At 38.3% G+C, this 18,471-nt stretch overlaps 1 protein-coding gene across 2 annotated transcripts; it reads right to left on the minus strand.

The window, feature by feature from the left end:
* Nucleotides 1-1,207: 1,207 nt before the first annotated feature.
* prkcda (protein kinase C, delta a) lies at nt 1,208-15,633 on the minus strand. Of its 2 annotated transcripts, none has more exons than XM_046856695.1 (18): nt 15,395-15,633; nt 11,328-11,456; nt 11,014-11,213; nt 10,872-10,938; nt 9,408-9,567; nt 6,487-6,518; nt 6,302-6,387; nt 6,086-6,215; nt 5,898-5,998; nt 5,145-5,229; nt 4,859-4,989; nt 4,500-4,673; nt 4,263-4,354; nt 4,114-4,176; nt 2,899-3,037; nt 2,579-2,767; nt 2,299-2,427; nt 1,208-2,208 (listed from the first exon to the last, which is right to left on the minus strand). In XM_046856695.1, the coding sequence occupies exons 2-18, from the start codon at nt 11,434-11,436 to the stop codon at nt 2,050-2,052; spliced, it is 2,046 nt and encodes a 681-aa protein (XP_046712651.1). In that variant the 5' UTR covers nt 11,437-11,456; nt 15,395-15,633; the 3' UTR covers nt 1,208-2,049. The 2 variants fall into 2 exon arrangements, with proteins under 2 accessions (XP_046712651.1, XP_046712660.1); XM_046856704.1 differs by lacking the exon at nt 15,395-15,633 and adding an exon at nt 13,316-13,334.
* Between the last annotated feature and the right edge of the window lie 2,838 nt (nt 15,634-18,471).

An 18,471-nucleotide genomic window follows, 5' to 3' on the forward strand; every position in this document is an offset into this window, starting at 1 on the left:
TGTAAAATAATATACAGCCTATTAATAGTTTTATGCACATACCGGCCATTTATTTTATTAACATGCTTTTTAACATTTTACATTACATTACAAACAATAAAATAAATTATTTGCGTATTTTTAAAACGTGCGCATATACTCCATATAAATATAAATGATTTCACTGTTGATTTTGCATTGTGTACGTACATAGTCAAAATTAGACAAATGTATAACCGCTTTTATACAAAGAACAGATATAACCATAACTTTCTTGTTGCTGGTTACGTTGAGAACCTGAAATTGGTCTGTCATTATTTGCTTAAAAAAAAAAAAAATGCTGTGCTTAAATCCTCCACTAGATGGCGCAGTCCCCAGCTTTTAGCTGAAGTACAGCCAAGCTGTGGGCTGTTGGGGTACTGACCTTAAATTCACACTGAGCAGATATAATATAGATGTCCATCATCCATTCGTGTAGGTATAAGAAAATGTTATAAAATAAAAAACAAGAAATTAGGTGATTTCATACTAAGCCATGTATTCTGTTTCATTGCATGTTGAACCATTCTTGAACCCACAATCTCAGATAGTTATCAGTTAGCAAGAATAAGTAACCTGTACGGCTGTACAGTAAAACCGGTTACAAAAAATGAAAACAGTGTACAACTCGTTGTATTTGAAACAAAGGCAGCAAATACAGCATGATTTCTATGCAGGCTTTAAAGTACATATGCATGTACACACTTTCTTTTTGTAAAAAGAGATAATCAAGATGTTGAAGGGTTTCAGGATGTCAGTCTCTAGTGTATTTCTGAGCTTAGGTTAACACCCAAAGTGTAAAGACTCCCCTTTAGAAAACATGCAGGCCTCAATTTTAGTTGTATTACAATTTCTTTAGGTGTGTATGTTTATATATGATGCCCTGCTTTTGGACTGGTGTGCTATGGAGGGCGACTTCCCGTTTGCACCCGAAATACAGTAGGCAGCACAATTGTCCATGATTCTAACCAGGAATTTATTTGCTTTACTGTGGCTGAATAAATCTATCAAAATGCTAATTATGATGTAAATTGTTACCTTTTTAACCACAGCATAAAGATGCCAAAGTAAATAATTGAAAACAATTAATGGTGACTCACTGTGCAGCCTTCTGTACCACTCACTAGTATAATTCCAACCATAGCAAGCTTCGACCAATCAAATCACAATAAATACAGAGCATTGCATGTTTGATCATGTACTCAAGTTTAATGGCAGATAATTAACAGTTGAGATGCAACAATATGCATATACATCAAGCCAAGAGCACAAGAGAACCAGCTATATGTACATCAGCTTAATTCACAGTGTACATTAGAAGACTCTCATTCATGTTATGCTTTAAGGTAAAACATCTGCACAAACATGCTTGGTTAGTACACATTAAAATCCATGATTTTATTTCCTTAACTCCTAATAATACACACAAACAAGGACTGAGTCTGTTTGCACAACATGATGTACACCATATGCACATATACATAAAGTATATAGCTTTACAAAATTCACAGCACAATGTTCTACATCTCAAGACAGCCTCACAAGCACACCTTCACTTACAATTATCTAAAAGCTCGTGTCCTTTCCTCTACCATTTATAATTTGTTTGTTTTTTTAACATTAAACCATCCTACATTATCTCTGTTAAAACATTCAGTGTTAACACACGATTAATGCAGTAATGAATGGCTCACTACTGACAAAAAATTAAACTAAATGAATAAAACTAAGTCTACACAGACTTTGAAAGGGTGTGGCAAAAAAACAAAACAAAGAATCTCTAACTTGTAGGTCTATTTATCAACTCTACACCAACTATCTTAATGAAGTAATTGATGCAACACTTCAGTGTTTAAAATCTATTTATCTAACATGTTATCCATGTATATCAATGAATTGAAAACTTGGTGAGAAAGAAGAGCTAGTGGACCTGTTTGTAAACACAGACAAGTAATTGGCTCTAAACTTTAACGTTAAACTCCTACTGAACCTTTTCGTCACATGCTTCGTGGTGGAGGTGTGTGTCTTCAGTCACTTCTGCAGGAGGAGCTCCATTTTCGGATTAATAAATGAGAAACCAGCAAAGGCGCTCTGGTCCATTGAGTCAATTAAACCTTTCTCACAGTGAGAGAGGCGGGGCTTCTCATTTAAAAACTCTCGATCAAAGTTACTGCAGTCATTGGAAGATTTCTACAAATAAAAAACAACAAGTCAAACGCATGATAAAGAGAGGACAAGAATGTTTTAGGCTTCATGATTGTGATAAAATACACATCATACCACTTGTGGCTGGAAAGGGGGGTCAATTTCTTTCTTCTCTAAAGCAGACCAGTTAATTGTTTTAAAGAATGAATGAGCTCGGATATTACCCACAATACCCAAACGACGCGAAGGGTCACGCTCAAACAACTACAAGTGTAGAAGGAAAAAAGAAATACATTAAACTGTGAAACAACATTTTTTTTCAACAAAGAAATATTGAATTACCTGATTTCCCTATACAAACACCCTAGTACAGCAATATTTAGACAATTTTGTGTGTGCACGTGTTTGTGGGTACCCGCTCTATCATGTCTCTGGTTTCTACTGTAATCCATCGGGGGTAGTGAGGGGTGTCCATGCGGATTGACTCGAACAGTTCATCCTCATCATCGCCATGGAATGGGGACTGACCAATCAGCATCTCGTACACCAGCACACCAAATGACCACCAGTCAACGGAGAATGAATATTGCTGACCTAATAAAATCTACACACACACACACACACACACACACACACACACACACACACACACACACACACACACACACTTTAGCCAAAGTGACTTTGTAAGTATCAAGAACACTGAAGTCCCCAGTACATTGACCTTTTTCATACCTCTGGGGCAATGTAGTCTGGAGTTCCACAAAATGTCGAGGCAAAATTGTCTCCAAAGACGTTCTCCTTACACATGCCAAAATCAGCAATCTTTATGTGACCTGCTCCATCAAGCATTACATTATCCAACTTCAGATCCCTAAAAAAAAAAAAAAAAAAAAGGATATTATGTGGCATAAAATACAAATGATCACCTTGTATGTTTATCACTGGAACTAAATGCTCATGAATCACTTATATGTATTAATTATAGCTGTACAAGCAAAATGTTTGTTTCATCAATGGCATGCAAAGATTGTTATTTACCATCAGCAGTGCGCCCAAGTTTTATTTACCTCAATGTTCACATCAAATCCCTCAATGAAAGACCCAAATGCAAAATCATTATAAGGTCAGTTTAACTTGGTTAAATCATTTAAGACAATCTATTTTGAACAGCTTTAATTTAAAGTAAAGTTATAGCATAGTTTTTTTTGAAGCAATTCAAACATCACTGAATTTAAATCTTTTAAATATACGTCTCTCAGAAAACTTAACAATATTAATATATAACTTTGTTTTGAATAAAATATTTCATACAATCATTTTAAGGGTACATAGAGATTAAGATGCAGGTAGTCCTCCACCTACGTCGGAGATATGTTACAACGACCCCATCGTAAGTCAAAAATATCGTAAGTCGAAGATGGTACTATGACTGTGACAGCCTTTCCTGCTTCATGCTGATTTATAATTTAAATTTTCTGCTCTAAACTGATGACCTTTCTCTTTTTTTCCCCCACTACAAGCAAGAGACATACTTGGGCACTTTTAAGACATGCTTTTATCACTAAAATTGCTGTTTGAAACTGTTTGAAACAGAAGAAAATACACACTGAGACAACTTTACTCCGTCGACCGCTAGTGAGAGTGGGGCATCTTACAGGGCGAGAGAGTCGCTGCGGGTCCAATGTATCATACATCAAGCGCTGCTGCCTGTGCCTTTTACGCAAATTTTTTTATATTTTTTCACAATTTCGTATCGTTATCAATATATATATATATATATATATATATATATATATATATATATATATATATATATATATAGTCAAACCATCGTAACTCGGGGACCATCTGTATATATTTCTTGCACCCAACTATAAAAACCATGAATTACTACAATTTCTAAAAAATGGATGTACTGTGTTTTAGAATTAAAGTCTTCAGATGTACCTATAGATGATGCCTTTTCCATGAAGGAACTGTAGTCCACATACAATTTCAGCTGCATAAAATCTAAAGCATGATAAAGAAACAATTGTATTAGACCAACTCTAGCATAAAAAGCTGAATTTTTCAAACTGTCTATGTATTTGTCTCACGTGGTTCTGTAGAGGTCAAACCGTCCTTTTTCCTGTATATGAAACATCAGGTCTCCTCCGTTCAGATACTCCATCACAAAGAACAAGTGCTCCTAACATATCGATAGTTTAGTAAATCTTATTGATTTACTTACTCAATGAAAAGAGCAAACGATTGGAGGTATACACAGCAGAAGATATCATTCATAATATGTGCAAAGTACTGCCATATATGGAAGTTTCCTAATATGTGTTTACCTTGGTCTGAAAAGTCGAGTAAATGTGTGTAAGAAATGGATTGTCCCAAGCCAGAGCCAGCACCCGCTTTTCTACCATGGTGCATTCTACGTCATCATCTATCAACACCACGTCTTTCTTTAGGGCTTTCACAGCAAACCATTCCCCACTGTTCTTTAACTCTGCCAAAAAAACCTGCACGAGAGAGAAGACATAAAAAAAAACTATGAACAGAGAAAAAAACAACACAGTTACCGAAGGGAAAAACTTGAATTATTGGTGAATTATTCGAGAATAGAGATATATATATATATATATAAAAACAGCTGAATTGTGAGAAAGGAGGTAAGGAGACTCAGAGATATATAGGAAGGCATTACCTTTCCAAAGCTTCCCTTGCCCAGGACTTTATGGAAGGTGAAATGCTCGGATGTGATGCGTGTCTGGTGTGTGATCCGAGATGGAGGGTGAGGACTTGGCCCGTCCCAGAGACGACCATATAGAGAGCCATCTACACAGCATCATGCTCATTATTTCCACTAAAATAATCATTGTTTCTAATGTGAATTTTTATAAACACACACACACACACACACACACACACACACACACACACACACACACACACACACACACACACACACAAACACACGCACTCAAACAGACCAGTAATGTCAGGCCCTGGGCTTTTATTGAAGTCCTGGTAAACTCCAGTATCCTGAGTGTTTGTTTCAGGCTTCTTCGTTGATTTCTGTGAGGCAAATGCACATGTGTATTTGGATATGTGAATAAACATTCATGAAAAAAACAGTGCCACCCCCCTGAAATAAAAACTTCAAAAACACAAAAAAAGCCCAGGATATTGAAATGGGAGAGGAAACAATATTGTCTGAAAAATCATAAAAAAAAAAAAAAAAAAAGAGAAGAGAAAATGCGGACTTATGCCTATTACTTATGGTACTATAGAATGCTTTAATAAAATTTTGTTAAATAATCTCTAAGTTTGTAGAATTTTTCTTTTTAACATTGTATGTTTTTCAGAGGCCTGAATTGGTATCTGAATTTTGAGGTAAATTATATATATATATATATATAAAAGCACGAACAACAATAACTACTTTTACAATGATGCTTCAAGGCTTGAAAGCGGCAAAAAAACTATGCAAACAAGTTTACTCCTGTCTGAATCACTCGAGTAGAATGTTAAACCAGAATAGTTGAAGTCTTTAATTTGCATTACATACTGCAAATGACATGCAAATTATAAAATACAGTAACTTTTTTTTAAAACACTTCACTAATTTTTCCTCTCATAAAATAAAAAAAAGCCACATACACTAGAATTGCTGCGAAAAGAAATTAAAATACGTGGAAACAATTTTCAATAAAAAAATTATAACAGTACACATGCATACTCACCGGGCCCACTTGAGTAAGAGCCTCAGCCAATAGTTTTTGGTTGATTCCACAAAGGTTGGCGACTTTAGTCTGGCACTTATGATGCACATTCATAGCACAGTCTGGGAAAATAGTGGCACTCAGAAGCAATGAAAAATAAAACACCACCAATGTATATACAAATCCATGATTCATGCTGTCTTGCTCACCCTCACACTTCAGTCCCTGCTTAACAAGACCCCATAGCAGACTCCCACAGTGGTCACAAAAGGTTGGGCTCATGTAGTTGTTGGTCTTAAAGCGGTGTGGCATATCAATTTTAAAGCGCTCCTTCTGAAACTGAACACACCCCCAAACATTAATACATCATCGTGTAACACAACAATGCACCCAAACAGTTCACATGCTAAGAATATCGCACATACCATAGTGTCACGACTGTTGGCCGCTGTCCCGGTGCATCTGCCAATTATTTTATCAATACACTTCTTATGAATAGCTGCATTGCATTCTGTAATAACAAAAGAAGCAAAAGTAAAAAAAACAAAAAAACAAAAAAAACAATTAAAAAAGATGGCTGGGAAGAAGATATGAAGACATCAATACTTACGTCTACACTTGTATCCTTGCTTGTTTAATCCCCTGGCAAGTAAAAAAAAAATTTTGTTAGTTCACTATAATCACAGTTTTATACTCTGTATATTTTTATATTATTCTACAATACAAAATACCATTTTACAGTGTCCCAGAAGTCTACATAGACAGAGGAACCTTTTTTCCTCAAAATTGCATTCCAAAAATCAGTGTTTGAGTGTGATGAACTGTGATGAGCAGTTACAACCATAACACCTGATGTGTTAACATGAGTTCATCATGAGTGGGAGAAACTATATGTATGATGTGTACCAACTTCTGAGACACCCATTACTTTTCCCTAATGAGTGTAGTACATTTTAGTATATCTTCTCAAAGGACAATACTTTAAAAATTTAATTGGGATATACTTTAGAGTAGTCAATGTGCAGCTTTTGTAGCAGTATAGATTTACTGTCCTCTTAAAACTGTCCTCAGCTGTATGTTGTGTAACCACACAAAGCCACATGTCCTATTCATCATGTTCATGTTTTTATCTGCTTGACAGGACAATACAAATTTGTTTCTCTCTCATACTGACCACTGGATTTACAACATGACACCTTATGGCAAAGAACTCTCGGAGGATTTGAGAATGAAAATTGTTGCTCTCCACAAAGATGAGGCTGAGGCTACAAGATCAGTAACCTCCTGGAACTTTAACAGTTACAGTAAAGTGGCTAGGGTCATACAGAGGTTTTCCCAAGACGGGTTCCACTCAGAACAGGCCTCAAGGGTTGATCAAAGAAGTTGAGTCCCTGTGCTGTCAGGTGCAGAAGCTGCTCCAAAAATAGACACGAGTGCTGCCAGCATTGCTTTAGAGGTTGCAGAAGTGGAAGGTCTGCTTGTCAGTGTTTAGACCATACGACGCACACTGCAACTAGTCTGTTTGCGCGGCTGTCGTCCCAGAAGGGAACCTCTTCTGAAGCTGGCTCACAAAAAGACAACCAGTCCTTCTTCTTACGGCTGCACCCTTTAGGGATCATCTGTTTTCATACTACTCTGTCCTCTACATCTGCCTCTTTCAAACCAACTACCTGCATGTCTTCCTTCACCACATCCATAAACCTCCACCTTGAACCAGTCTGTCATTCCTATGGCAAACTTCACTGCTGTCACACTGTCCTCAAACATGTCCAGCACCACCTTCACATACTTCTCTGACACATCTGACTTCCTCATTCAATACCACAATTCCTTTCTCAGCACCCTGTCATATGCTTTCTCTAAATCACACATTTATTCTTAAAAATCGATACCAGCACACCCCTTCTCCATTCCTCAGGCATCCTCTCACCTTCCAACATTTTTTTGTTGAACAACCTGTTTAAAAACTCCACTGCCATCTCTCCTAAACATCTCCACGCTTCTACTGGTATGTCATCTGGTCCTACTGACTTTCCACTCTTCATCCTCGTAATAGCTGCTCTCACTTCCTCCTTATTAATCCTTCCCACTTCCTGCTTCCACACCCATCCTCTTCCTCCTTATGCTCTACCTGCTCTTCCTCATTCCACCACGTCTCTTTCTCTCCTCTTTTCAGATTTCATCTAAGCACTAGCTGCCTCCCTTTTTACTTCTGCAGTAATTGTTCAATCATTTAGCACCTCTTCACCTCCACTAAACCCCTGTCTGACCTCTTCCCTAAATCTCACACTACAGTCTTCCTCCTTCAGTTTCCACCATATTATTATTTTTTCAGTCCTCACACTCCTCCTCTTCTTCACCTCCAATGCGATCCTATAGACCACCATCTGATGCTGTCCAGCTACACTGTCCCCGCCAACACCTTACAGTCTCCTATCTCCTTCCTCCTTCAGGTTGCATCTCTTGAATAGTATATAGTCCACCATCCTCCACTCTTAATCGTCACCCTATGATCCTCCTTCTTCTTAAAATACAAATTCACCAATGTTATTTCCATCCTTTTGGCAAGGTACACCTTCTACCACTTCATCTAACTCACTTCAGAATTTTTCCTTCTCCTCCATCTCACAACCAACTTGCGGAGCATAGGCACTGATGACATTTATCATTACCCCTAACTCCCTTTCCACTTTTTCATACTAAACACACATATCTACCTTCCTCCTCTCCATTATATCAGCCAACTCTCTCCCTTTACCAGTCATAGTACCAACATTTAAAGTACCAACCCTAAACTCCACTCTCCATACACTTCTTTTCCTGCTGTCTCTGTAGTCATCTTTCCCATCTCCTACTCCTCCTTTGGCAAAGAATAGCCCAATTTTCACTGGTACCCTGTTCGCTAACAATACCTGTGGCATCTTTGGTAACCCAGGCCTCAACCGATCCGGTATGAAACTGAATATTTGATTTGGCACATGTTTTATGCCGGACGCCCTTCCTAAAACAACCTTCTCTATTTATCCGGGCTTGGCCGATTGACAGTTTTCCAACATAATAACGATCCCAAACACACTACCAAGATGACAACTGCCTTGCTGAGGAAGCTAAAGGTGAAGGAGTGGCCAGGTATGTCTCCAGACCTGAACCCTGTTGAGCACCTGTGGGGCATCCTCAAGCGAAAGTGGAGAATGTGTCTAACATTCAGAAGCTCCGTAATGTCACTATACTATTGTTTGAGAGAATCCCTGCAACCTGTGCAGCTCTGATGAATTCCATGGCCAGGAGGATTAAGGCAGTGATAGATAACAATGGTGCTCACACTCTCTTTTGTTGACAGTTATTAAGTCAATAATGGCTGTATATTGAGTTATTTTCAGAGGACAGTAAATCTGTACTGCTGTACAAGCTGCACATTAACTACTATAAAAAAATGTCCAAGTTTCACATATACACACACATTTTGATTTAACTGTCACAACATGATTACTCACTTTCACACTTTTCACACACACATACACACATCCTCACCAGACGAAGTCTCTGCACACAGAGCAAAAAGTGGGTTGTCTAAAGAAGGTGGCGATGAACTCATGGTTTTTGATGAAGTGAATTTTGGCCTGTTTAATAGCCCCACGACGCCGATTTATAGTTGGAGCCTCTTCCTCTGTCACTACCGACTGATAAGACTCTGAAAAGTAGAAAATAAGGAGATGGCAAGAAACCCATTACACACAGGCCTTGAGGAGTAAGAATATAGAAGGAGTAAAAGAAGCACACTTTTATGCATTTGATATATTGTAGTTTATACTGTGTTAATAGAAATGCCATTTTAAAAATCTTTTCCTCTGAGCTCATCAATCAGCAACAATCAGACTCTGTCATCTTGCACAAAGCTAATAATTTCCTGTCAGATGGGCACCTCCTTCTTCCTGGAGTGCAGCTGTCAAACCCCAGCCATCCTGATAAAGAATGATAGTTAACCTAACAGAGTTTTGACAAGGAAACAACACACAGCTAGCAACAAAAAGAGGTCACTTCAGTTCATCATGATGCAGAAATAAAACATGATTTCTCTTTTATGATGATTTTATGATTTTGAAACAAGAAGTGATGATCGTTAAATCTATCAGAATGGAAACGCAATGAGAATAAAGACCAAGCAAGAAGGACTGGTGTATGAGAGAGGTTTTCACACAGATTAATAAAACATTGATAGACTTTCTATACATCTGACATCTACTACAATTTTGGCAATGTCCAATATGAGACTTTTAATAAATTGCGAGTAATCTACTGTTTAGGCAACAAGTAATACATTCATAAATAATTACAAAAACATATCACTGAAAAACAATTATGGCCAACAACAGACATTTGTTAAATTTTTTTTATTTTTTATAAATCATAACCAATAATGAAAGTCCATTGTCAGCTGTGTGTAATGCCTTTATGTAAACAATGTAATTATGTAATTAACAGTGAGGGTGATTAGATCAGTTTACATCTGCAAAAATATTGCCCACCCTTCACTTTCTCTGGCATTTATACTCAAAACAGCTTTAGGATTCTCTCTATTCTAATAGAGATTTCTTTCTGACTATCTCTGCTATAGCTCTAATAGATTGTTTAGCAAATGCCTTAACAAACTGCATAATAATAATTTCAACTCAAAGCTCTGTTTTTTTTTTTTTTTTGCTTGCTTGGAGCCTTCACTTAGGTTACACTCACAGTTCATTTATATTTTAACTTTTTTTTGCTTGTTTCTTTCTTGTTTTTCTCTCAGAAACCAGTGATGCTAATTTTTCAACACTCGGCTATATATTGTGTAAAACATTAAAATCTGTTTATTAATACTCTCTTATTTATTTTTTAAAAGATACAAGGCACTCTGGTAAAATGTACACACATGCATGTAAATGAATTCATTTTGTGTTTCTGTTTGTATAAAAGATTGAGAAAAGTAAGACGCAATGGGAATATGCATAATCTCACCTGTGTCCGTATCTTCCAAGAAATACTGAACAGACATCATCACTTTTCCTGAAGGTTGCAGATCCACCTAAAGAAAGACAGAATGGGTTCAAATATACATAAATGCACATGGTGAAGCACATGCATGCACATGCGTACATACCCAAAACTCTGAACGGCCACTGGATTTCTTGCACCGCTCTGCAAGAACAGATACACCAAGTGTGACTTCTGCTAATGGCTCTTCTGCAGTGCGCATAAGCAAGACCTGGAGGACGCGACCTTCATAAATGTGTGCATCAAAGCTGACGCGCCAAGCTGGAAACATGGTAGGCTTCTTCTGAATTAGAGTCTTCCCTCGTTCTAGCCAAAAAGAAGAATCAAGACTACATGTATTTAAGGACAGAAACCAACCCATAATTAAAACTCACACATACACATTTACTCACACACTCCCTCACTCACCAACTCACTCACCTGTGTTGAGCGACTCCTTAAGCTTGACTGCACAAAACGGCGCTTCGGCCACTGGAGACAGGGCACCAAATTCATAAGCATTAAAGGTGATCCTCAGGAAGGGAGCCATGGTGACCGCTCACAAACAGCCTGTGAACGAGTAACAGATGCTTAGCAAGTACACAACTTTTAGGACTGGCCCCTCTAAAAACACCTCGCAGTAGCCACCACACCACACGTACTTCAAACAGTACCATAGTAAATGCTGAAAGGCTAGAAAGAAATAATCGGTTACATGCTTTAATACCGACTTTGAGTCAGGGTTGACACTTTATCAGCACAGAAACAACCTGGGCATTAACATTTATTTCAATACATCAGCTGGTCATAATTAGACCAGAATTAGACTTAATCGTGGACAATTCAGTCTACATTTAAATAGATTTAGAGCCACACCCATCCATTCCTGCCCACATTCCTAAACATCTTTACCAGGGACATGTCCGAACACATTGAAGTGTAACATTAAAGCAAGCTACAGCATTACATTACTTCATGCCTCTGGGAATTAGCAGTGAACACATGCACATAAATACAGAGGCACATACAAACTAATTATCTATTTTAAGATACTTGACTTCAGAGGATAGACAGCATGCTTGTGAATGAGAATGTGTGAAGGAGTGGTTGTTCTACGTGTGTATGCGTTGGAAGGCAACACACCGAAAAGGTATTGTGTGGGCAGGTGAGGTTATCATGTTGCATTTTAAAGTCTGTGCTAAGATATTCCCAGACAACAGGGAAAGCAAGTTATTTTTGAAGCACCTTATAGCATGACCAAACAGAAAGTGCAGAAATATAGTGTGCATGTATGTGTAAGTATCCGAGTGTTTCTAAATGAGAATTACAAAGGTGAGCTACACCAGTACTTCATTTATGTTAGCTTGTTCAGAACTTACACAACACTCTTATAAATCCAAACTGTTCCATGGGTGCACATTCTCAGCTCTTGAAACAACTACACACCTGCCTACACACAGGTCAAACAAAACAACAGATTCCTACATGCAATAAGGAGAAGCGTGATTCATGTCCCGAGATTCATCTGAAACAGCAGCTGGCACGTCAGCGCTTTTGCCAACTATTCACCTCTTGATTTTTTAACATCAATGAGGAATTGTGAAACACTGCAATATAGTGATTCTGTATGTTTGCATAATTGTATGGGTTTGAATGCATAAGGCAAAAATGTTTTCATAAATGTGTGTGCATTATTAGACCTGGAATCAATAGCAAAGTCATTAGCTTTAAAAATCAAATGGCAAAACTAGCATATAGGAGTGTGCAGAAAATTTAATAAAAAAGAAAAATTTTTACAGGGTGCAGTGTTATAGGAATCAAAAGAATGGCATAATGTGGCCTGGCACATAGCAGAGTTGTGGTTTTCTTACGGAAGCTTTAAAAACTCGCGAAAAGAGAACGTTGTTCTTAGGTTTAACATTCTTCCTTAGAAAGAACAAACTTCCTTAGAAAGACAAACCAAAGAACCACATATTTATTTTCCAAAGTGTAAATGCAGATGTATTTTGTCAGAAATTATTTCATATGCCCTGAGTTGCAATAAGACTTCAGGGTTTTTACTGAGTATTATATTATATATTATATATTTGTGTACAAGTGTTAACATATTCAGCTTGCTCTTTAAAACAATCACTAAAACTGATGAAAAGGTGAGATTCTAGAGAGCATTTGTTAATCTGGAAATGCAATAAAAAGTGTACAGCACACTGAGAGGTAAAACGAAAAGGTGCCCCAAATGCAACGTCTGCAGAGGTTCATCTCTAATTAGGTCATTAGTCAAACATACCAAACCTAGGCAAGTATGCCCAAAAATAAGTACAAATACATATGAACATTGTAATCATATGATAAATCTATAATGAAAGCTACATAAATGAAAATGTTTATCCTCCAGAACAACACCATACAGAAACGGATGGCATGCTTACTTATTTATGAAGCGATGCAAAAGAAATAGTCTGCATGTGTATAAGAAAGTGGAGAGGAAGTAGGTACGGTCGTCCCGATACTGCAGCAATGTCAGACATAACCACAGCAAACAGGATGTTGATTTCCACAGCAACCAATCATCAAAGCAGTCATACAAATTGTAGTGAATGGGTTTAGAGAAGGAAAAGGTGCAGCAAGAAGTCATCCTCCAGTTTATTACAGTCTGTTCCTGACAGCTGCATACCATACTGGATCTAACACAGGCTCATTGATCCTTCCAAGTCGTAATACTAATAATACTTTGTCGTTCTCATTTGTTTTTATAATATTCTTTAACACTGCCTATATATAATGAGCATCTAAACACACTGTCCACACATTGGTCCATATGTGACAAAAGCCATGACCAAAACAAAAACCAAAAGAACAAAGGCTTTGGTATGATTTAGATACAGTTTTAAAATCCAGAGGCTTTCTAAACACACAGAACCAGGGGGAAAAGTGCACTTTAGGTGTGCACAGTCCAGGCAAAACAGAAAGGACAAACGAGTTTCTAGGCAAATTGCACTCAAGAAGCAGCTCTGGTTGCTGGTAATATGGAATGAGCAAAATGTCCTGAACAAGTTTCTTTCTTTTAGCAACAAATCTTCCTGTCCTGGCTGTTAAAGAGTTAAAAAAAAAACGTCCAGCCAATTCTTAAATGTTACTCTATATTATATTATATTATATTATATTATATATTATATATTTGTGTACAAGTGTTAACATATTCAGCTTGCTCTTTAAAACAATCACTAAAACTGATGAAAAGGTGAGATTCTAGAGAGCATTTGTTAATCTGGAAATGCAATAAAAAGTGTACAGCACACTGAGAGGTAAAACGAAAAGGTGCCCCAAATGCAACGTCTGCAGAGGTTCATCTCTAATTAGGTCATTAGTCAAACATACCAAACCTAGGCAAGTATGCCCAAAAATAAGTACAAATACATATGAACATTGTAATCATATGATAAATCTATAATGAAAGCTACATAAATGAAAATGTTTATCCTCCAGAACAACACCATACAGAAACGGATGGCATGCTTACTTATTTATGAAGCGATGCAAAAGAAATAGTCTGCATGTGTATAAGAAAGTGGAGAGGAAGTAGGTACGGTCGTCCCGATACTGCAGCAATGTCAGACATAACCACAGCAAACAGGATGTTGATTTCACAGCAACCAATCATCAAAGCAGTCATACAAATTGTAGTGAATGGGTTTAGAGAAGGAAAAGGTGCAGCAAGAAGTCATCCTCCAGTTTATTACAGTCTGTTCCTGACAGCTGCATACCATACTGGATCTAACACAGGCTCATTGATCCTTCCAAGTCGTAATACTAATAATACTTTGTCGTTCTCATTTGTTTTTATAATATTCTTTAACACTGCCTATATATAATGAGCATCTAAACACACTGTCCACACATTGGTCCATATGTGACAAAAGCCATGACCAAAACAAAAACCAAAAGAACAAAGGCTTTGGTATGATTTAGATACAGTTTTAAAATCCAGAGGCTTTCTAAACACACAGAACCAGGGGGAAAAGTGCACTTTAGGTGTGCACAGTCCAGGCAAAACAGAAAGGACAAACGAGTTTCTAGGCAAATTGCACTCAAGAAGCAGCTCTGGTTGCTGGTAATATGGAATGAGCAAAATGTCCTGAACAAGTTTCTTTCTTTTAGCAACAAATCTTCCTGTCCTGGCTGTTAAAGAGTTAAAAAAAAAACGTCCAGCCAATTCTTAAATGTTACTCTATATTATATTATATTATATTATATTATATTATATATATATATATATATATATATATATATATATATATATATATATATATATATATATATATATATAGTTTTTTTTTCTTTCCAGTCCAGCTAAAGTCAAACACAAGGTGCTACTCAAATTCTTGAAGACTAAAGAGATTATATCCTTCATTCAGCGAAGAATCCTTTCCACAGTCCCAAAGCCATCACATCATTAGAAAATCAGCAGAATTCAAACTCGACCGTGAAATATCTACTGTCCGACTTACCGCTCCTCCGAAAGAGAGGTTTTCTCGGTGCCTCCGCCTGCCTGCTCTTGCTGCGCGCTGGAGGAAGTGCAGCACCAGCAGCTCGCCTCGGGGACGAAGTAGGGCGGAGTGACGTCGCCCAGGTGCTCGCGCTCGTTATGTGGCTGCGTCCTGAACCGCACACCACTGTGAAGAAAAGAGTGCAAACCAGACGCGGTGTACAACTTTCACATACTGCTTTGTACGATAACATGCGGGTTTGTCAGTAGTTCTTTTTATCTCGTTGTCTCCTGCAACGTGTGGCATTTATTCGGCCACGCCCACTCACCGAGTACACTAGCACACCCATACACACCTAGAGCATTGTTTTTTTTTATCGTTAAAATAATCAGACTCATTAAGTGAATTCTTTATCACCAGCATTATTTTGGATGGTGTGGATGGAAAGAGAAATGGTGTAGGGGTGATCCTGAAGGAAGAGTACAGTAAGAGTGTAGTGGAGGTGAAGAGAGTTTCTGATAGTGATGAACATGAAGCTGGAAGTTGAAGGGGTGATGATAAATGTAATTAGTGCCTATGCTTCACTAGTGTTCTGTGAGATGGAGGAGAAGGGAAATTCTGGAGTGAGTTAGATGAAGTGGTAGAAGGAGTACCTAGGAAGGAAAGATTGGTGATTGGGGCAGGCTTTAATGGGCATGTTGGTGAAGGGAACAAAGGTGATGAGGAGGTGATGGGTAGGTATGGCCTTAAGGAGGGGAATGTGGAACGGCAGATGGTGGTAATTTTAGCTAAAAGGATGGAAATGGCAGTGGTGAACACTTATTTTAAGAAAAAGGATGAGCATAGGGTAATGTATAAGAGTGTAGGAAGGTGCACACATGTGGACTATGTTCTATGTAGGAGATGCAATCTGAAGGAGACTGTAAGATGTTGGCAGGGGACAGTGTAGCTAGACAGCATCGTGTGGTGGTCTGTAGGATGGTTTTGGAGGTAAAGAAGAAGAATAAAGAATGACTGAAAGAAGAATAAGATGGTGGAAACTGAAGGAGGAAGACTGTAGTGTAAAGTTCAGGAAAAAGGTCAGACGGGCACGGTGGTGCTGAGGAGGTGCTGGATGATTGGGCTATTGCAGAAGTGATGAGGAAGACAGCTAGGAAGGTACGTAGTGTGGCATCTGGAAAGAGAAAGGAAGACAAAGAGACGTGGTGGTTGGACAAGGAAGTGCAGGAGAGCATAAGGAGAAAGAGGTTGGTGAAACAGAATTGGGATCAGCAGAGAGATGAGAAAAGTAGGCAGGAGTACAAGAAGATGCGGCCGCAGGTAAAGAGCGATGTTTCAAAAGACAAGGAAAAGTCATATGAGGAGCTGTATGAATAGTTGGACACAAAGGAAGGAGAAAAGGATTTGTACTGATTGGCCAGGCAGAGAGACCAAGCTGGGAAGGATGTGCTACAAGTTAGAGCAAAAAAGGATGGAGATGAAAATGTGTTGACTAGTGAGGAGAGTGTGTTGAGAAGATAGAGGGAGTATTTTCAGCTGCTGATGGATGAGAAAAATGAGAAAGAGAGAGAAGGTTGGATGATGTGGAGATGGTGAAGCCAGTGTGGGGACAATGTGACAGCAGTGAAGTGTGCAGTAGGAAAGACAGGTTTAAGGTGGAGGTTGGATTGTATCAAGAATTGGCTCTAAGCCCTTTTTTGTATGCAGTTGTGAGGGACAGGTTGACGGACGAGGTCAGACAGGAGTCTCCATGCACTATGATGTTTGTGGATGATATTGTGATTTGTGGTGAGAGTAGTGAGCAGGTTGAGAAGAGCCTGGAGAGGTGAAGGTACACGCTGGAGAGAAGGGGATTGAAAGTCAGTAGGAGTAAGACAGAGTACATGTGTGTGAATGAGAGGGGGGCTCTCAGGTACCTGGGGTCAACAGTGCAAAGTAATGGAGAGTGTGTTAGAGAAGTGAAGAAAAGAGTGCAGGCAGGGTGGAGTGGGTGGAGAAGTATGGCAGAAAAGATTTGTGTTAGAAGAGTACCTGCAAGAGCGAAAGGGAAAGTTTATAGGACTGTGGTGAGACCTGCTATATTGCATGGTTTAGAGACAGTAGCACTGAGTAAAAGACAGGAGGTGGAGCTGGAGGTAGCAGAGCTGAAGATGTTCAGGTTTTCGTTGAGAGTGTCGAGGATGGACAGGATTGGAAATGAGTTTATTAGAGGGACAGCGCATGTAGGACGTTTTGGGAACAAAGTGAGAGAGGCCCGATTGAGATGGTTTGGACATGTGCAGAGGAGGGACATGGGGTATATTGAGAGAGAGAGAGAGATAGAGAAAAGAGGGAGAGTGAGAGAGTGAGACAGAGAGACAGAGAGAGAAAGACTACAAAGATTTGTGTGCCTTTCTGCATTGGGTTTCATATAAGGAGATATATCTACACACACACATATACATATGTGTGTGTGTGTGTGTGTGTGTGTGTGTGTGTGTGTGTGTGTGTGTGTGTATATATGTATATGTATATGTATATATAGAAACACCTCCTCTATCAGTGCTTTGTCTTTATTTTTATTATTTTCAACATTGTACAATAATACTGAAGATATCCAAACTATGAAAGAACACAGAATTATGTAGTTGAAAAAAACCCAGAACCCAGAATATGATTCTATTGTCCAAAGTAGCTCCATTTAACTTTGATTATAGTTTGGCACACTCATTGCAATTTTCTTTAGATTCACAAGGTAGTCACCTGGACTGGTTGTCAATTCACAGGTGTGCATGTGAAGCGTTCATTTGTGACCTTTTTAATGTGCTTTAGACCAGTATTCTTGTGCAAAGAAAACGTGAGTACAGAGTCATTTTTAAAGCTGGACGTAGAGAATTACACCATTGATTGCTTTGCTATACAACTGTAATGAACAGTGTTTTAATAAGTGCAAAAATGTCTGCAGCTATATTAACACATGCTCTCTGTGCACTTGACTGATAAGAATATCAGTTTACAGAGTTTTGTTGCCATGAAAATGTTCCTTTCACTGTGTGTGAGCAGCCTTGTCCTGATTTAGTCCCTGCATGTCCACAATGCTGGAGTATATGGCCTAGATT

This window comes from Silurus meridionalis, chromosome 1, assembly GCF_014805685.1.
Source record: "Silurus meridionalis isolate SWU-2019-XX chromosome 1, ASM1480568v1, whole genome shotgun sequence".
NCBI lineage: Eukaryota > Metazoa > Chordata > Actinopteri > Siluriformes > Siluridae > Silurus > Silurus meridionalis.

What these genes read in the sequence shown, in the direction of transcription:
- prkcda (XM_046856695.1), bottom strand. Translation starts at nt 11,436, where the DNA reads ATGGCTCCCTTCCTGAGGATCACCTTTAATGCTTATGAATTTGGTGCC. An exon ending in CTCTTACTCAAGTGGGCCCG is followed by an intron (nt 5,230 to 5,897) that starts GTGAGTATGCAT and finishes TTTGCCTCACAG; the next exon opens with AAATCAACGAAGAAGCCTGA. An exon ending in CCCCTTTCCAGCCACAAGTG is followed by an intron (nt 2,209 to 2,298) that starts GTATGATGTGTA and finishes TTTTATTTGTAG; the next exon opens with AAATCTTCCAATGACTGCAG.